The 19,615-nt window shown below is 50.3% G+C and overlaps 5 protein-coding genes across 5 annotated transcripts; 2 read left to right on the forward strand and 3 right to left on the reverse strand.

Annotated features, from left to right (window-relative positions):
• Nucleotides 1-685: 685 nt before the first annotated feature.
• On the reverse strand, nt 686-1,604 carry K441DRAFT_705627 (lytic polysaccharide monooxygenase; the record flags this gene model as incomplete). The annotated part of the gene is made up of 5 exons (XM_067653611.1): nt 686-887; nt 928-952; nt 1,117-1,365; nt 1,399-1,488; nt 1,541-1,604. 5 exons carry the CDS (start codon nt 1,602-1,604, stop codon nt 686-688), a joined length of 630 nt encoding a protein of 209 aa, XP_067503768.1.
• Nucleotides 1,605-2,525: 921 nt separating this feature from the next.
• Nucleotides 2,526-3,423, reverse strand: K441DRAFT_687209 (NAD(P)-binding protein; the record flags this gene model as incomplete). Its single annotated transcript, XM_067652072.1, has 5 exons — nt 2,526-2,735; nt 2,810-2,977; nt 3,058-3,153; nt 3,191-3,262; nt 3,325-3,423. 5 exons carry the CDS (start codon nt 3,421-3,423, stop codon nt 2,526-2,528), a joined length of 645 nt encoding a protein of 214 aa, XP_067503769.1.
• Nucleotides 3,424-3,939: 516 nt separating this feature from the next.
• On the reverse strand, nt 3,940-5,865 carry K441DRAFT_677495 (ankyrin; the record flags this gene model as incomplete). Its single annotated transcript, XM_067651075.1, has 3 exons — nt 3,940-5,536; nt 5,622-5,678; nt 5,753-5,865. 3 exons carry the CDS (start codon nt 5,863-5,865, stop codon nt 3,940-3,942), a joined length of 1,767 nt encoding a protein of 588 aa, XP_067503770.1.
• Nucleotides 5,866-7,585: 1,720 nt separating this feature from the next.
• Nucleotides 7,586-9,826, forward strand: K441DRAFT_561377 (uncharacterized protein; the record flags this gene model as incomplete). Its single annotated transcript, XM_067643532.1, has 4 exons — nt 7,586-7,861; nt 7,922-8,129; nt 8,182-8,579; nt 8,633-9,826. The coding sequence occupies 4 exons, from the start codon at nt 7,586-7,588 to the stop codon at nt 9,824-9,826; spliced, it is 2,076 nt and encodes a 691-aa protein (XP_067503771.1).
• Nucleotides 9,827-10,186: 360 nt separating this feature from the next.
• Nucleotides 10,187-11,164, forward strand: K441DRAFT_561793 (uncharacterized protein; the record flags this gene model as incomplete). The annotated part of the gene is made up of 2 exons (XM_067643544.1): nt 10,187-10,241; nt 10,299-11,164. The coding sequence occupies 2 exons, from the start codon at nt 10,187-10,189 to the stop codon at nt 11,162-11,164; spliced, it is 921 nt and encodes a 306-aa protein (XP_067503772.1).
• Between the last annotated feature and the right edge of the window lie 8,451 nt (nt 11,165-19,615).

The raw sequence follows: 19,615 nt of genomic DNA on the forward strand, positions 1-19,615 counted from the left end.
TTCCCCCCGGGCCTCCGCCGCGGCACCAGCATCCTCTCCAGCGACAAGCACTGCCTCTGCCAACACGTGCTCAGCGAGTCCGCGCCCTGGCTTCCCGAGAACCGCGGCAAGGCGCTCGCGTTCCAGATGAAGTACCTCGATTGCCACTGGGGCGTGCGCGCGGCCATGGACGTGCTGCGGCCCGGGGAGGATAATAGCGCGTGGGCGGTTATGGAGGCTGTGGAGCGCGGTGGGGGGAGTGCGCCAAGGGGAGGGCGCTGCCGTATGAGGGCGAGAAGGGGGCGTTGGGGATTGCGGAGGTGGGGTGGACGGAGAGGGGGGTTGTTGGGTTTGCTGGATTATGGTGGTGGTGGTGGCGTTATTATTATGTTGGCTACGGATTGAGGGGTGCGGTCTTAATGGCCGTGTGGAGGTTTCTTTACTACGGGTGTTTGGATTGGACGGTCTCACACTCTTGGCTGTTTGCTCTTGTGTATGCACGGTGGTACTCACGCACTCCGTTTGGGGAGAACGAAGGTTATCTCTATGTGGAGCGGAGACACGTACAGAACACACTCATCAAATTACTACAGGGTTTCCAATTCCAAACTCAATGCCGTGCTGAATACAAAACCGTATACCAACCCGCCCCTTTCGCCACCCCTTCCTCTTCTCCCCACCCACCACTTTCTAGCATCCCTCCTACCTAACACGTCCACACCTTCGGCCCCGGAACAGTATAGCCGTTGAAGCTATTGTAGATGCTGGCGGTGTACCCAGGATCAGTCGCCTTAATGTGGCCTGGAATGGTGACCGTCGGGGACCCGCTGCCGCTGCCACCGCCCGCCAGCTTGACCTGCGCGCACGAGATGTAGAACTGTGGCGTCGAGCCCGGGTTGTAGATTGCCCTGTTCGATGCGTACTAGATAGTTGCTTGCGGGAAGGCACGAGGGGAGAGTGATGCTGTAAGATTCTATCGGTGAGTTAGTCGAGTTTTTCAGCATAAAGTCGGATGTGGAGTGTGGGGGTGCTTGGGGTTATAAAAACAGAAGGGGTCAGGGTAGGGATGAGAGAAGGAGGGGGGATAGAGGTCTAAGAGAAGCTTTAGGGGAGGGGAACGTACTGGCTAGATCCCACGCCGCAGATCCCACGTCGCAGACCCGCCTGAGAAGGTTGGTCCAATCTCCTTGATTTTGAACCGCTGCGTGCTGCCGTCGGCCTTTGTGGCGTTGGCAACCTTCGTCATGTAGAACGGCACGGAGCCTTGGTGATAGACGGCGACATCGGCCGTGAAGGTGACGCTACCGCCCGCGGCGACAGGGACGACGGTGGCATTGGAGCCGCTGGCGCCGCCAACGTTGCAGCGGAGACCTGGGGACACGAGATCTGTGGGTAGTTAGCAGGTTGGAGGTAGCGGGCCAGTCACGGAGGGGTTATAGTTTGTGTTCTTGCGGATGTTTTGGTAGGCTGCGCCCTCTTGGCCGTTGGTTGTTAGGTATTCGAAGATATCTAAGGAAATGTTAGTTTTAGCCAAGCAAACTAAATTTGAATGAGTGCTGACAATAGCTGTGGGCTATATCAGCCAGCACAGAGGCGGCGAGAGCAACGGCTGTGAATGTCTTCATTGTCAAGGTAGATCTCAGAAACTGCAGTGCAGACACAACATGACGAACTTGGCTGGCAAACCTTATATACGTTGTCTCCTGCTTCCAAGCTTTGGTTGTTTGACGGCCTGACCTCCATATTAGACTTGTTAATCGCCATGTATTTTCTTCATATAAATGGATTGTTCGGTTCCTGTAGCATTGATTCTCAAATGAGGACTATAAACGAGCCCAATTCCTGGGTTGGCAATTGTTTGGGCAACAGTGCTTTTAATGCAGCTATTAACACGTTTCGGTCCAATGCTTGGTGTCCCAAATTGGCTATCCACCACCATAGTTAGAATGTGTACGTGTGACAAAATAATTGTCCGTAACATGGAGTTGCCGGCAGCAGATAATATAAGGTTATTTCGACCCCATGATCTGCAACCTTAAGTCCGCCACGAAGACATGGGTTGAAGCGAACCAACCAATAGACGGCATGGCTGATGTCCTAGGGAGGTTAAAACAGGAAACTTGTGGGGTTGGTGAGATTGAGGATGCTGGATGTTAGATAATTGCTGGCTCTTACCCTCCGCACTAAACATTCCGTTTCTAGAGCGCCCGGCGCGGAAGACGTGAAAACAAGGGAATTTCTTAGCAAGAATATGATATTATAAGGAATTTAGACTGACGTTTGAGTTAGCAATAAATTCGGGCGTGGAAAAGGCGATAATGATGTATTCAAGAGTGAAGCCCAGGTCGATCTACAGCGTGAACACTGTCCAGGAAATCCCGTTTGTCTCCCCCCGGAATATAAATGAGATCCACCATTTAGGTCTTTTGCTTTAACATGCATCCCTCGTAATTCTGAAGAAATTTGAACGGGGTACTCGATAGGCACGCGAGAAAACTGATTTACACGCTTGACATGATGAGGTTGTTGAGGTTTCAGTCGCAGCATCATACCAGCATTCTAACCTTCAAGAGATTCTTCCCTATAATCCCTTTCGCTTTCTTTTCAAGCTCCAGCATGTCCTGCTGAACGCTTACATAACGCCCAGATAGCCGTTCGCGCCTCTCCGTCAACCAAACAATCGTGTTGGAAACCAGCTCGGGTGTATCAGTTAGAGCTAACATCACAGGTAAGTCAGTAGAACGTTCGATCCCTATCTCAGGGCTGGCAGCAGATCTTTACCCACCCACATGCAGCTCTTTTGGCAAACCAAGCCGCATACCTATCGCACTCCTAGATGCACTGCCATGGCCAGAATACCTTGGTCCGCATACTCAAAGGCCGTGTACTCTGTAAATCGGCATATTGCTAATTTAGCTGCATTATAAGCTAACATAGCAGGCAAGAGCATATGTGCTCCTATCGATGTGAGATTCAAGATCTGTCGCGCATAGCCGTCCTGGTGTCTTGAGCGGTAGAGGTAGGAAAGTTCTAGGGGAGAGATAAACGCCTCGCGCGTTAACTTCGTAGCCCTTCTACCGTATATATCTGGATGCTGGAATGGATCGGGGCTGAGAGTTCTAGCCACCCTGCGTTGTTGATCAGAATGTCTAGTCTTCTGAAACTCTTTTCGATCTTTTCTACAGCCGCATCCACAGGCGTGGTTCGTCACGTCGAGCTCTACAGCAGCGATATTTGGCACCGCCTTCCCCGCCTCTTTTGCAGCATCCAAAACATCCTCAGTCTTCGCAAGTGATCCTAGAGCCTCGGGCCAATAAATGACGCGCCCGCTTTGGCTAATGCTACAGCGACAGCAATTCCAATGCCTCTAGAAGTCCCGGTTATAAAAAATAGCCTTGCCGGATAAGTCCGTTGAGAAGGGCGCAATCGCTTCGTACGTGTCATAGTGAATTTTTGATGTGAAAAAAGCCCCTATTGGTGCCGGGACGAAAGGTTAACTTGGCCTTGTATAGACCTTTTCAAGTCTGGTGCATACCAGTTGAAATACACTAAAAAGATGACTCTAATCGGGTGTTATACGATGAAGTAACTCATTGCGTATGGAGAAAGGTTGACGAAGAGGACTTGAAAACCTACCACAATGAGGATCGATTGCCTGCATTTCTGGAATCTTATCGTCCATCTTGGGTGACCGAGACTCTCGGACTGGGAACCCGAGAAATTTTGTAACCTTTCTGGCACTACGGGAGATCGGCCATCTTGCTCGATGATATAAACTACTAAGCGGTAATGGTTTTCCTTTAGTCCGGAGCTGTACCATAGACTGGAATTATAGGGTTCAAATGCTAACATAGCTCAGGCAGTTGTAAGCTATGAAAGAGCTCTTCAAGTACTCATTAGAGAAGCAAAAACTTAATCCCGATCGAGGAGAAAGAACTGCTTTATTCAAGCAGCGTAGCGCTAGGCTTCGCTTGCATCTGTTACCATATCTAGCAGCATTTCCATCCACTTTTGAGGAAGCGCGTATTCGGGTAATTTGTACGTCTTTCGAAGCTTGAGGACTTTTGATATCTCAACTAGGTCGGCTCGAGAAGGTGGCTTTGTAATGGCATGGTCGAGAAACATTCTTCCGGACAAGCTGAATCGCGCGACTTTGAACGTTTGCCAAACGTGTGATGGAAGGTTTTGCGCAGTCGTGTCTGGGAGGTCTAATTCAGATTCGGGATCGTGTTGGTCATATTCAGATGTGATTGGGAAAAAAGGTTTCAACCAATCCACACCGCCCTCGTCCTCACCATTACATCTGGACAGAATCATGTCTGTCAACTCAAAAAAGGTCTCTGGTCGAAATGATTGATGGAGAAGCGCAAGGCGTTTGAATATGAGAGATGTTGCTTGTTCGTTACACATCGGATTCGTTTCCGGATGTGACAGCAATGCTCTCATGTTTGCAACAATTTCAGATTCCTTCGAGTGGAGGATCAAACTAATGAAAGGGGTGTCGCCTTCATCATTGGCAAGATTGGGATCCGCTCCTCTCTTAAGAGTAGCCTTTATCACGTCCGCCATGGATGGATCAGAATGAGCTATGCGCCGATCTACACAAGGGTTCAGAAGTGTGTGCAATATTTTCTCCCCGTTACCTCCGGGCCGGCAGTCCGCACGCTGAATGAATAACATAGCCAACCCTGACCCAGGTGTGTGGAAAAGTATCTCATGGAGCAGTGCCACTTCTTTCGTATCAGACTCCCCGCAAGTTTTTGATTTGAAGGGCAAGCTTAGGTCTGCGCCTGACTCAACAAAATGCTTGAGACAGGTTCTTTCTGTCCGAAACATGTGACGGTACCAGAAAAGGTTTGATTGGAATGGCCTCAGAAACCCCGCAAACATGCCTGAGTCATCAGGAGCCCGCAGTAGCTTAGTATTTGCACCGTGTTCGAGAAGATTTTTGATAAGTTTCACGGTATGATCTTGTTGTAAATGAGTGAAGGATGACCAGTCCGCTCTAGGATCGATGGCAATATGTAATGCTGTTAAGGCTGGATGGCCAAACGTCACAGCATCAATATCGGCACCATGCTCCAGAAGTAATCGAAAAATATGGGGAGAGTATAATTGCTGTGACTGACTGGATAAGACGGCCTGATGCAAAGGGGTAATTTCCCCCAAGCGACTGTATGATCTTTTGTTCACATCAGCGCCTAGTTCCAACAGAGCCTGTACGTTGTGTGGTTTATTGGAACAGACTGCTTCAGCTAAGGGCGTGTAACTGAGAGAACTAGGAGTAGCGTTGATTTCAGCTCCATATTCAACCAGCATTCGGATTATTTCTGGCGACGCATACGATGCCGCAACATGGAACAGATAGCCACTTTCAGCAAAGGGAGCAGGGTGATTGTACATAGGCGTATTCAAAATATTAAAGATTGATGTATCGGGTAGTATTCCATCAGAAATCCACCCCAATAGCTCTCTGGTATCGTCAACGTTGTCTTTGCGAACCAAGGAATGCATGTGGGAGAGAATATCTTCTGAACTTAGTTCAGTTGGTGGATTTCTTTGGCGGGTTAGTTACAGCTGAAGATAGTTGTGGTTGTTTCTATGAGATAGGATGAGTAACACATGAGGTTGAAATAACCTACTTCTGTGCGCGTTTCAGGAGCCCCCATTCTTTCAGCTTCTTGCGATAAGAACTTGTACTATACAGCCATGTTAGTCGTTAGCGAGTCCCGAATAGAATCGTACGTTGAATGTAAAGAAATCGAGTACGCACCAAGCGTCAAACCCCCGGTTTTTCATTATACGTTTGATTTCTTCTACTTCTTTCTTCTGGACTCCAGCAAGTTCCCGAATCTCTTCCTCTACAACCGCCCAGTTCTTCGTCATTTTGAGAGTGCTAAAGAGATTTCGGCGCCTGAAAGAGTAGGAAGACGTCAGACCGCTTTAGGCCTGTAATTCATTCTAGCACACTGTTTTCGGATGGATACACTTCCAGGGCTGTGGAGAGTTCTTAAACTTATCTGGCGGATAGTCCTACGCGAGTATGTCGAGGTTGCGTGGTCATTTCGCGTATGCAAAAATATTGCAAAAGCTTGGCGCCCTAACACATTTGTGGAAACACAAGTCACCAAAAAACGACCTTCCTCGTAAAATGCTGTGCGCCATGCTTTTTTATCAGATAATTTTGCTGAGAATTTGCTGAGAATTAGATTATCAAACGTTGTAGTACAATATCTCCATCAGTCGGTTGCGGGAGTCTCATCACACTAGCTGACCAGGAATGTGTATAATTAGTGGTGATTAGGTTGAATACATCTGCTGACTTTTGTATAAGAAGTAAATGTGCGCTCAATTATTTGTTGAGAAAGCGTATGTAGATCGTTGAAGAATTGCGCCTGGGGTTTCTGTGGAGCACGCTTTGTTGACCACGACTGACGTTGATGATCCCTCCCGCTTTCCCTTATTCAGTCTCTGGCCAAGTGTGATGGCGTTGATGTGTGTACTGCGGTTGGGATGCGAAGACAAAGGCGTTTACTCCCTGCATTGCCCTGCAGATTCCACGAGTCAGTCGCGGATTTTCCAAATGCCATCCGCAATTGAACAATATCCACGTAGCTTCGCAACGGAAGTGCTCAATGGTGACATCAGTAACGTCTTAGCCACCCATATGAGACAGCCACCCACTCGAGACAATTACTGCCCCCTGCGCCCTCTTGAGCGCGCGCACGGACTCTTATGAAAATCAAAATCGAATTAACATCAAAATCGACCTTAAGGCCAACTGCAAATCTACCCTATTATAAATACACTATAATTTATTAGTCGTTCCTTCAGAACTTTCTTTGAAAGGGTATTTGATTGAGAAGGGTTTGAATTGCGTGATCGGTAAATTGTCTCGAGTGGGTGGCTGTTTCGTATGGGTGGCTAAGACCTTAGATGGTGTGAAGGAGCCTCCAACTGGGCAATGATACGCCAAACCGATGGCATGTTCTGAGATCGGCAAATGGAACAAGTTGTGAGATTAGAGACCAAAGCGGGAATGTAGGAAGCAATTGGTTGGTTGGATACAGAACTTGATTCAGTGCTAAAGCTCACGATATTCACACTCCCAGCATCTAGAATCATCCCACAGCAGTCAGACGCGGAGGCTACAAAGCTCCTCAATCCCACGCCCGCCTGCACTTGCCCATTTGGCGCTAGCGTCTGGGTAATCTCGGGTTGCGGGGCATAAGAGGGGCACAAGGAGTTATCGACGCTCCCAAGCGCGCGCCGCGGATGTGATTGTTGTGACTCCTGTCCCACATACGGAGTAAGGCCGGGATGTTTGCCAGTCCCTATGCGGCAGTCGGATGCGGCTTGAAGGGTACCGATGTGTAAAGTTCGATCAGCGATTGACCATTGAAAGGGTGACCCAGACACCAGGATTGTGTATCTTCACAGGGGGAAAGCTAGCTCCGCCTGCTTATCGCTGCCTCTGGACCGCTTCTCACCCCAATCAACAAAACCCTCCGGTACATATCGCCTTCAGGCCTCCCTCAACCCTCCTTCATGTTTTTAACTTGGTAGCTTCCCCCAGCCACCTCCCATTCTCCCCTCATCCTCCAACATGTCTACCGAATCAATTAACACCACACCTGCGGCCTTCACCACCAAGCAGACCGCCTCCCATCCTCTTGCGCCACTTGCAGCTTTGGAAATAACCACTGCTGCTACTCTCGTTAAACGCAGATGGCCAGCACATACTGATCTTCACTTCAAGGTCATCACTCTTGAAGAGCCTCCGAAAGCTGAGGTTATCACCTACCTCGAAGCAGAGCACTGTGGCAGACCGCTTCCAAGAATTAGCAGGAGAGCTTTCGTGAATTATTATATTCGTAACACCGTATGTATTAGCGTGACTTTTCTAGTGGAAATATCGAAGCTGATCAGTTATGGGAATTAGAATAAGTTCCACGAGGCAGTTGTAGACCTCTCAGCAGGCAGAGTCCAGCGCAATGTACTCCTGGGATCCAATTTCCACGCTAATGGAGATGGTATGGAAATAGTGGCAGTTGAAAAAGCAGCTTTGGAGGATGAAGGAGCCAAAGCCGAACTCGCCAAATTGAAGCTTCCAGAGGGCACCGTAGTGATCAGTGATCCTTGGATATACGGTAAAGACTCGTGTCGCTATTCAATTATGATATTTCTAACCCAGTTTGCCAGGTTCGGATGGCGTAAATGACGACGATCGCATGTACCAATGCTTCCTCTACCTAAGGGATCCAATGAACCCTTCCGAAGCCGATTCAAACCATTATGCCCTGCCGCTTCCTATTTCACCTGTCGTCAGCACTGAATCAATGAAGGTAATCCGTATAGATATGCTCCCAACAGGTGCGGACAACACAGTAAAGGAGATCGAACCCTATCAAATCAGACCACCAAATGAGTACATACCAGAACACCAGAAGTTACGGACAGATCTTAAACCACTGAACGTTACCCAACCCGAAGGACCGAGCTTCAAAGTTACCCAAGAAGGAACTTCGAGTGTTCTAGCGTGGCAAAAATGGCACTTTAGAGTTGGCTTCAATCAGAGGGAAGGCATGGTTCTCTATGATGTAAGTAGCGCGTTCGAAAGTGCCTACTGGGGATTCAATTAACCATTTAATAGGTTCGTTACGATGACCGGAGTCTATTTTACCGGTTATCCTTGTCAGATATGAACATCCCTTATGCGGATCCCCGGCATCCTTACCATAAGAAATCCGCATTTGATCTTGGTGATGCCGGTGCAGGAATCATGGCTAACAACCTCAAGCTTGGGTGTGATTGCTTAGGTTCAATTTACTATCTCGATGCTGTCCTCTCTGATGACAAAGGCGGGGTGACACCAATGGATAACGTTGTGTGCATACACGAACAGGATGCTGGAATCGGATGGAAACATATGAACTATAGGACAGGAAGAGCAGTAGTAGTGCGCTCAAGAGAACTGGTACTCCAGTCAATCATCACCGTGTCGAACTACGAATATATCCTGGCTTTTATCTTCAATCAAGCCGGAGAAGTTGATTACGAGGTCCGGGCAACCGGTATTCTCAGCACCCAGCCCGTGGATGACGGCGTTGAGGTGCCTTTTGGCACTGTTGTCCACCCGGGTGTATTAGCCGTTCACCACCAACACATTTTCTCTCTCCGTGTGGATCCCATGATTGAAGGATACAAGAACAGAGTGGCTTATGATGAAGCTCATCCCATGCCACGGTCCGACTTCAACCCTCATGGCACTGGATATTACGTGGAAGAAACAGTCATCGAGAAATCCGGTGGTTATGATATCGACTTCGACAAGAACCGTGAATTCAAGATTCAGAACGCAGCAGTGCGCAATCCCGTTAATGGTAAGCCGGTGGCATACAAGATTCAAGCTCCAGGCTTCCAAAAGATACTTTCGGACAAAAACAGCTTTAATTACAAGCGTGCCGAGTTCTCTGATCATAACATATATGTTGTCAAATACAAAGATGACGAGCTCTACGCTGGTGGGAGGTATACTAATCAATCTCGCGGCGGAACCGGCGTGCGGGCATGGGCAGACAGGGAAGAAAATGTTAAGGATGAGGATGTTGTTGTCTTTGTCCAATTTGGCATCAACCACATCCCACGTGTGGAGGACTTCCCAGTTATGCCTTGCGAAATCTTGAAGGTGCATATGAAGCCGGTCAATTTCTTTGACAAGAACCCTGCGCTGGATGTGCCGCCATCAGAACAAAACTTCAATAAGAGCGTGTTAGTTTCACAGCAACCATCAACAGAGGCAAAGATTGGAAGCAAAGGAGACGTGTGTTGCTCAAGCAAGCTCTGATAGTTGGGGAAAGCAGGCTCATCAATGTGCGGATGTTAATAAGATACATCGTACGCACTGCAAGATGCCCACCTAATACAAATCAAATAATACAACCATTAGTTGCGAATAAGTGAAATGGGCGTAAAAATGTCTGGGGGCACCACTCGTGAACTCTTTGAAACACATGCGCACGGACCATATGCTTGAGTGAAGCTCTTGTCTTTCGTTCACTGCACGCGACCGTACATACAGCACCTGCGATTCCACATTCACCATAATATTCCTGTGGCCTGCTAGTTTCGTTCTGAAACCTATCTCCTCACCTTATATTAGTCATCCGGCCGCGCTCCAAAAGCTGACAACTTCCCTACCTCTACAATGCCTCCCGCGGACAAAGCAGGAAAAGTGGTCTTCATCGGGAACATACCCTATGGTAAGCGAAACAATTACAGAGAAACACTTGAGGCTCACGTCCTGACAATCGATATAGGTGGCACGGAAGAGCTCATCATCGACACTCTCAGCCGAGTTGGGCAGGTTGTCAACTTCAGACTCGTTTACGACAAAGACACAGGACGGCCGAAAGGCTTTGGCTTTGCGGAATTCTCAGACGCTGACGCAGCTGCTTCAGCAGTGAGGAACCTCAACGATTACGAAGTTATGGGGCGGAAACTGCGGGTGGACTGGTCGAACGACAATGGAGCTGGCGATGCGGCACCAGCAGGATACACTCCACAGCCTACAAATGGACAAGAACCGGCGCAACCTCCACATTCAAGCATACTACCTCCTCTCCCACCGGGCGTTGACCTGCCACCTAATCTCACCTGTCCAGATGCTATATCGCGCACGCTGTCCACGCTGCCTGCCCCACAGTTGCTCGACATACTTTCACAGATGAAGGGCTTGGTCATGTCGGATCCACAGAAGGCGACGGATCTGCTTAAGCAAGCACCGCAACTATCATATGCTATTTTCCAATCTCTTCTCCTGCTCAATCTCGTCGATACTAGCGTACTCTCTTCAATTATTGAGCAGGCAGCAGCTCCTCCACCGCTACCACCACCGCAACCGCAACCGCAACCGCAACCGCAACCACAGCCAGCTGTTACGCAGATACCACAAACCTTTCCTGGATATCCGCCGCCGCATGTTCCAACACCGCCGGTCGCTGCGCAGCAGTATCCGCCTCCTCCAATACCGCAACCGCAGGCACCCCAAATGAGCAGGGATGATCTCATAAGAACTGTGATGCAAATGACGCAGCAGCAAATTGATGCATTACCGCCGGATCATCGGGCACAGATTATGATACTGAGGCAGTCCCTCATGTCTTCAAGGCCTGCAGGATATTAGGACATTGCATGGATAGTTTGGCGGTCTCTTGTCTGGGCAGCGGTGGCGTTCGGCGCAGTGGCGCTGAGTGCTGGGAAAAGCGGCATTTAGAGTTCATTGGTTTGGGCAATTACTCTCGGTATTGGTAGATAGCGCAAAGACAACCCGGGTAGATCTATCTAGGCCATGTTTTCAGCTGGTGTGTTGCTCTGGACGCGTGGTTGAGCTAAAGCTAGTGACTTAAGATATCAAGTAGCTGTCCATGGATTAAAATGAAAGTTATTTAGTGGCGTCCTTGCGCTGTTTGTTTACATGGTGATAGCCGAGTCACTGGACGCTACGATGCCTCCTTTGCCACACAGGGCTGTTTCGCGGTGATGGCGACATGGGCGCATAGTGGTTGCAGCTTTTGGGCTCTTCTCGCTTTTGATTCGACCGTGCTGGTTCTTGGCTGGGAGGCTGGTGGCGATCTTGTCGATGCCGACGAAGCTCTCCCACGCTGCCCAGCACCCATCACCACACTCATCCCCAGCATGTTTCATCACCAAGTGGAGCTGGTTTTGTGATTTCGCATAGCGAGCGAACTTATTTTCTAATTGTACCATATGACGATTGACGACGTGACGACTTTGCCTCCCCGGATACCCTGCCGTGTTGTTGCTACTGCATCCCCCGACTTTTGCGATCGACGATAATTTTTCAGCTTCAGTTCCACAAGCACAAACGAGAACATCTGAACACGCGAATCATACCCACTATCATCATTAAATCATGTGGAATGTATTCAAGGGAAAGAGCGAGAGCTCTTCGAAAGACGAGCGCCGAAAGACTGAATCGACAAGCACGCGCCCACGCGCCGAGTCCATCGTATCCTCATCATCCACCAGAAGGCCCACTCGCAGTGACCCCCGTGCTGCTCCGCCTTCATCGAGAAACTCTTATCCTCCACCAACACCAAGCTCAGTCGCATCGTCGTACGCGACTGCTCAGGAGCCTTCTCGTCCGCAAGAATATCCCCAGTACGAGACCAGGTCTCATCATAGACATCGGTCTAGAACTAGTAACGATTCCCGTTACCAGGAAGACGGCCAACATTCTGAACGCCGCAGAGATCATTCCACCAGCCGCGATCTCAAACGTGATAGAAGAGACCGCTCCCGAAGCGGAGATCGAGACAGCAAGAATCGTGAGAAAAGAGATAGGGGAGAGAAATCAAGAAAGAAGAGCCGCTCTGAGCGCGGGAGTGGCTCCCAGGACAGCTATCTTCAGGATCGTATTGTCACCGAAAGAGCCCCCGGCGACTTGACCCAGGCTCCTGGTGGCCTATTCAATGCCCAGGTTACCACTCCTGGCTTCTCCCAGTTCCCTGGTCAATCTGGAGCACCAATGATGTCCGGAGGCCTCCCGCCTATCTCGCAATCACACTCGCCTATGTCGGCTCATGTGTCCGAACAGTTTCCAGGGCAAAATCCCACACAATTCGCCGCTCCATATCGACCGGCACTCAGCCCAGGAGGAGGTTTTGGTGCTGCAGCTGATTACTACGGTGACCAAGGACAGTCAGTTCAGCACCAGCCTGGCGTGCGCCCACAGAAACCTTCCGTGATAATACCTGCAGATACCCCGCACTTGATGGCCGCCTCTGCAGTTGCCAACCCTCCCGCCGAGACCGGAAATGGATCTGCAGCAGATTATTTTGGCTCAGCCAGCAACACTCCACAAGGCCCATTATCAGGCCAGCCATCTGCTTCAAAACCTCCCCGACCAGGCATGCCTGGTAGTTTCGATAGTTCACCGGGCCCTCCAAAACCTCCCCGCCCACATTCATCAAAACCTAGTAGTTCCAGCAAACCAAGTAAGCCAAGCAAAATGTCTACAGGTGCTGCTCTTGCTGGTGGAGCAGCTCTCGGATATGCGCTAGGCCACGAGTCTGAGAGTCATCAATCCTCGACTCAGGTTAATGGAGCTCAGAACACCAGTGTTTCGCTCTACCAGCAGGGCTCCAACGTGCCTGTTGGTGCCTCATCACTTTCTCTCGCTGCTACGGATGGAAGTCATGCGGACGACCTCTATGGCCCGCCAGCCCCCATCAAGCCCCCAAGACCAGGTAAGCACTCCGAATCCTCTCACTCTAACCTCCCACTATATGCAGCGGGGGCTGCTGGGCTGGCGGCCGGAGCATATGGTCTTCATCACCATGGATCTAATCAGCATTCATCCTCGATGCCCGGGGAATTTCCAGGAAGTTCACAGCAATACGGTGGCCCATCTCCATCTGCTGGACCGTATATGTCAGGAGGTATGGCTACATTGGGCACAAGACATCAGCACCGAGGCCCCGTCAGCAAACTCGTGGACTGGTGGAAGGACTACGAGGATGTACGAAGGATGGAGGAGTATACCGAATATATCGGAGTCTGCCGAGAATGCTTTGATCCTCGTACTACACCTGCGGATGCACCTCGCAAACACAATTACTCACGAAGACCATCTAGCGAGCTTCGTCCGAGTAGAATCAACAAGGAGTCTCGGTATTATCCCTCGGATAGTGAAAGCAGACGTAAGGGGAAAGGGAAAGCCTCATTGATTGCCACCGGAATTACTGGATACAGTATTGCGAAGGTCGGCAAAGCTCTGTGGAAACAGAAGAACGACTTTGATGATACTTACAGCGTAAAGTCTGGGCCAGAAGCTCGCTCAAGGACTTCGCTTGCAGGTAATAGCCGAAGCCGATCCCCCAAGCGCCATACCTCTCAAGCCATTGAAGTACGACGTAGGACGGACTCTAGTGATCGCGTAGAAACCGGAATCACTCGAGAAGGGAAAACGTACAAAATTGTCCGTCACCGTTCACGGTCTGCCTCGCCACGAAGGGATCATAAAGGTGCCCTTGTTGGCGCAGCGTTGGGAGCCGCGGCCGGCGCAGCTGCAGTTAGTCATTCCCGCAAGAAGCACCGTAGCCGATCGAATTCACCACAGAGAGAACATGTTCGTCACCGTAAACGAAGTAGCGATCACGAACGCGGACAAACGAAGTCTTATCGAAGCTCTCGTAGTTCACTCTCCTCATCCTCCATTGTTGACATATCACGAACCGAGCGTCCACAAAGTGGTGGCATGTTCGGTGGATTCTTTTCGAAGGCACCGGAAAAGCGTAAGAAGGTCCACACCAAGAAGCGGAAGGGGTTCTTCAACCTCGGGAATGGGTCTTCTTCGTCATCTAACTCTGAACTTGCCTTCGGGTATGGTTATGTTAGGAAGCGTAAGAGCAAAAAGCGTCAAGATTCTGACGAAGATCTTAAAGCTACGCTTGTCGGCCTCACCACTACTGCAGCTGCTATTAGTGTTGCACAAAGTCGCTCAAAGCATGGCAAGTCTAAATCCGAGCTGGTTGCTGTCCGGGAATCGAAAGGCAAGGGGAAAGGGAAACACCAAATTTATCTCCCTGACCACTCGTCCCACTCATCCAGTGATGAAGAAGACGGATGGGAGTCTGCAGCAGAGGATAACGCCTCTGAATCTTCAGGTATCATCTCAGGTTTAGCATTCGGAGACTTCAACTTTTCGGATAAGAGAAGGAGTCAAGAGTCTCTCCTCTCTGAATCATCCGGTACCAGCAAATGGGGCTGGCGGTGGGGAACGAAGAAGAAAAAGAAAGCTCCAAGTCCAACTGCCAGCTCCGGATCTCTTATCGGCCCTACCATAGCTGGGATGGCTGGTGCAGCAGTAATAGGCAATAGTCTGGGTCGTAATGAGAGCGCCATGAGCAGTAGCGTAAGCAGCGTTCCAACGTTGCAGTCTGTCCATGCTATGCCTACCCCGGGCGACCCAAATAGCTACGATGCTGTCAGACGTACGGAGTCTACTTCTAGCCAATCCCAATCAATCCAGATCACCAGGCCTGAAAACATTAGCCTACAGCACCCGCAACCGAAACAGACGGTACCAGGGACACTATATACCTCGAAACAGCCAATTCAATCGAGCTACGTTGCTCCTATTGGTCCTTCGGTCTTTGCTAATACTTCTCCCCAAATTCCGCTTCAATCTACATCCTTCCAGCCAGGGCTAGTTGAATCACCGGAGCAAGGTTTTTCATCATCCTTTGAAGAGCGCCCTCCACGTATGCCCCCACGCCGCGGTAATTCTTCGCCAACATTGAGCTCCATGAGGCGGGACACCGCCATTGGTGTTGCTGCTGGAGTTGCAGCAGGTGCCGTCGCCGCATCAATGGCTTCTCGCCATCAGCGGCGCCAAAGCTCTCCTATGAGTAATGTTCGCTTCGACCTCACCAAGCAACAAAGCCAGGATCAGGCCAAGAAGGAAGATCGCGAGCGTCAGGAGGCGCAAACCCGCAAGGACGAAGAAATTCGTCGACGCGAACGCCAGCGACGAGAAGATGAGGAGGCTCGTCGGAAAGAAACTGAGCGCTTGGAGCTCCTCGAAGCGAAGCAGAGAGAGGAACGCCAACGCGAGCGGGCTGAACGACGCGCCCGTGACAAGCAAGAGGCCGAAGAAGCGGAACGGCGCGCTCGTGACGCTCAGCTTGAGGCCCAGAGAAAGGCTGATATTGAGCAAAAAGCAGAACGTATTCGACTTGAGCGGGAAAATGCTGTCCGTGAAGCTGCAAGGCGCGAAATAGCTGTCCGCCAAGAAGCGGAGCGCTTGCAGAAAGAACGTGAAGTCGCGAGACTTGAGCGCGAGCGCTTACAACGCCAGTACGAGGAAGATCGTATCCGTCGGGAGCGGGAAGCCCTTGAGCGTCAACGAAAGGAAGATCTTGACCGGGAAATCTTCCGTCGAGAGCAGGAGCTCAAAGAGCGTGAGCAAGTTGTTGTTCAGCCTAATTCTTGGAAGCCTTCCGCTGCTGGTGTTGCTGGTGCTGCGGCTGCAGCGGCTGCAGCAGCTATCGTTACTTCTGCAATCAATGAGCACCATAATGAAACTCCTGCGGTACGGACAGTGGAGTCTCCCGCAGCACGGATAGTTAAGCCTCCTGAAGTGCGGACAGTGGAACCTCCTTCAGTACGCCACGTGGAGCCTACCAAAGTCGTTGATGATCTTGACGACGAGGATATCTTCGATCCAAATTTGTTCAAGAAGGACCGAAAGACCCGCGAAGCCGAGATTGCACAAAAAGCAGCATCGAAAGTATTTGAAGATTTTGAAGACCGCTACAACGAGGCACCTGTATCGCAAGCGGAGTTCTTTGCTCCGTCTGAGCTTCGTGACAACTCTGCAGCCCAATCACCGAGAATTGATCCTAATGAGGGCACTGATATTCAGGTCTACCAAGCGCATGATTTCGATATCCTGGGTGGGCCTAGGGCCCCTCCCTATCCTCCTAGTTATTCGTTCGATTTAGGGAAAGGAACACTCGGCTCTTCATTGATGAGACCTATTCCGATCCTCAATCTTATTCAACCGACACCTCCTGGTAGCAGAGCCGGCTCCGTGAGGGCTCCGTCTATGCCTCCTTCTCCCGCTATTGTCCCACAAGATCAACAAGATAAATCAAGAGAAGAAGAGGATGCAATCCGAAGACCTTCAAGTTCAAGGGTATCTTGGGGCGAGGACCAGACCATTCATTATGAGGTAGAAACGTCTGACTCTTATCGTGAAACGTACATCTCCGACCGGGATTCGAAGATAAATGAGCCAGAGCAATCACACTATGAGATTGTGGTTGAGCCGGATTCTCCCCAATCAGGCGCAAGGAAAGCTATTTACAAAGTAGACGAATTTCGGTTTTCGTCGCCCGAGGCTGAAGTCATCAACTCTAGAACAGTAGACAATGAGCCCGTTTACGAATCTCATTCTCCAGAGGTTGAGCCTGTGGTAATTGAACCTGATGAGGATGTCAGGCACCATGGCGCGTTCTACCAAGGCCCATTTTTCGAGACGGTGTCGGACATTGCTTCGGAAAGACCGACTCGAGGGGGATTCGTTGAGGGCGAGATTGTTGACGAGCCGGAACCAACCAAGAAGGATATCATGCCCGGTGCGTTTGATGAGTCACCGCCGGACTCGGAAGCAATACAGGAGCCAGAATTTGAGAAGCCTCTTAGCAATAAGGAAAAGAAGAAACTTGAGAGAGAGGCTAAACGACAGAGTATGGAAAAGGAAATCATTCCGGAAGTCGTGCCTGTAGTAGCTCAGGAGGCGCCCGCTGAAGAGTTTGAGGTTAAGACAAGCAAGAAAGGCAAGAAGAAGGGCAAGAAGTCTAGGGAGGCTAACCGAGATGACAGCCCGACCGCTGCTGGTGCTTCTGAGCCTTCAATCCCACCTCCCGAATTTGAGGAATTCAGCTCATCAAAGGGTACGAAGGACAAGAAGACACAACCCATTGCAATTGAACGTGATATTAGGGACATCGAACCTACTGTACCTGAAGAAGAGTTCGAGAAATATCAAGCGCTAAAGAATCAATCATCCCAAGGTGGAGTTGATATAGGGACGTTCCAGTCGACTGGCAGCTTTATTCCTGCGGCAGCAGCAGCCAGTGGATTTTCTAGCGTGGCTGCTGCCGCCGCGGCGCAACATCAAGACGCCAAGCGTTCAGATTCAACGAGCTCAAGCGGTGGTTACTCTCCCACAACATCTCATCCCGTAGCTAGCGGATACTCTTTTATATCCAAGCAGCCTGATACTTCTCGCACATACTCAAACGGTAACCGCGAGACCTCCCAACGGTTAAGCGAGCTAATTGTCACTATCCCAAGTGCTGCATTCGATGACGTCGAAGAACTGGCGGATGCCAGGAGGCCCAGGAAGGAGAAGAGACGCAGTAGCGGCAAGTACGGCTCGCCAACTCCTGAATCGCCTCTTAGAAGCGAAGCGGACTTCGAAGATTATATTGGCCTTGAAGGCAAACCTGAAGCTCAGAGGCAGCCCGTGGTCGACCCATTTTACGCTGCTGCTGTACCACTTCCAGAGAGTGCCATTGATGATCTTGAGGAGCCAAAGACTCCGAAGTCGAGGAAGGAAACTGTTCTTTCGAGAGAGGTGGCTTTGGAAGATGTTGATCAATCCAGGAAGTCGAAATCACCGAAGCCGAGAAAAAAGGACGATCGCGCTGAACCCGAGCAGTACGATGTCAAGGCGCCAGCTGTCGATGACTACGAAGATTGGAAGTCGAAAAGACGTAGTGAGAGGAGTGTAAGTGAGGAATATTCTGTCCGAGAACGTGATGAAGAGCATCGCCGCCCCTCTACGGCTCGATCGGAAGCATACGAGGACAAGAAGAGTTCGAAGCACAGACGTCGGGATAGTGAAAAGTATGACGACAATGACAAACAGTCAGTCGTTTCAGAAGGTCGTCATGACGATGACGGGGAACATAGGAAGCATAGGCATCATAAGCATAGAGACACTGACAAGTACGACGATCGTGACACAAGATCCGTCGTTTCTGAGGACCGTAATGAGGATGGAGAACGCAAGAAGCACCGGCATCATAAGCGCAGAGAAAGTGAAAAGTACGATGATCAAGATACAAGATCCGTCGTTTCGGAAGACCGCTATGATGAGGATGGAGAACGTAAGAAACATAATCATCATAGGCGCAAAGAAAGTGAAAAGTACGATGGTCAAGATACAAGATCCGTCGTTTCGGAAGACCGTTATGATGAGAATGGTGAGCGGAGAAGATTGAAGCACAAGCGACGTGATGGTGAGAGGAATGGATCTCCAGAAGTACACATGCGATCCTCAGCTGCTTCTGAGCCTGGAGATATCTACGAGCGTGATCGCAAGTCAAGGCGACGATCAAAGAGGGACAGTGATATCTTGGACGACAATGCGTCTGTTGTCTCTTCTCCCGCAAGATATGATGAAGATCCCAAGCCAGGGAAGGAAAAGAAGTCAGGAGGCCTCTTCGGGAGCCTCTTTGGTCGCAAATCATCGGAGAGCCTGCCAGAGACTACCAGTAAATCTAAGTCTAGGGACTCGCGCGTTGAAGATGACTATGATGGCCCGGACAGAAAGCACAGAAGAAAGAAACACCGCGGCTCAACCCACGGCTCCGACGATGATGACGATTCTCGCTCAACCAAATCCGGCGAAAGGAGAGAAAAGCGAAAAGGCCGCGAAAGCAGAGACGATACAGGTATGGACACCCGACACCAAACTACCAAGGTAGATCTCCCACTTTCTCAAATCCCAGTCTCTCGACTTGAGGATGAACAATCGCTGAAAAACTCCAAGGAACGCAGCCTCACAGATACTAGCAGGGACCTACTAGCCAAAAAATCGATACTAGCAGACGATAGCAAGGTGTCTTTTTTAGGTGAGCGGGCGGTGGAAGCTATTCCGCCGCCCGTAACTGAGGCCGACTACTTCGGTCAGCAACACGAATCACAAACAACCGATGATGATACCGCTATTCCTGGCGATCGCCCGGAATATCCCCTCCCAGCTCTCCCTGCCAGTGGCCCTTCTACTCCTCCGCTAGCGGGCCGTGCTCTCGATCCT

Source organism: Cenococcum geophilum (genome assembly GCF_001692895.1).
Source record: "Cenococcum geophilum 1.58 unplaced genomic scaffold K441scaffold_22, whole genome shotgun sequence".
Taxonomy (NCBI): Eukaryota; Fungi; Ascomycota; class Dothideomycetes; order Gloniales; family Gloniaceae; genus Cenococcum; species Cenococcum geophilum.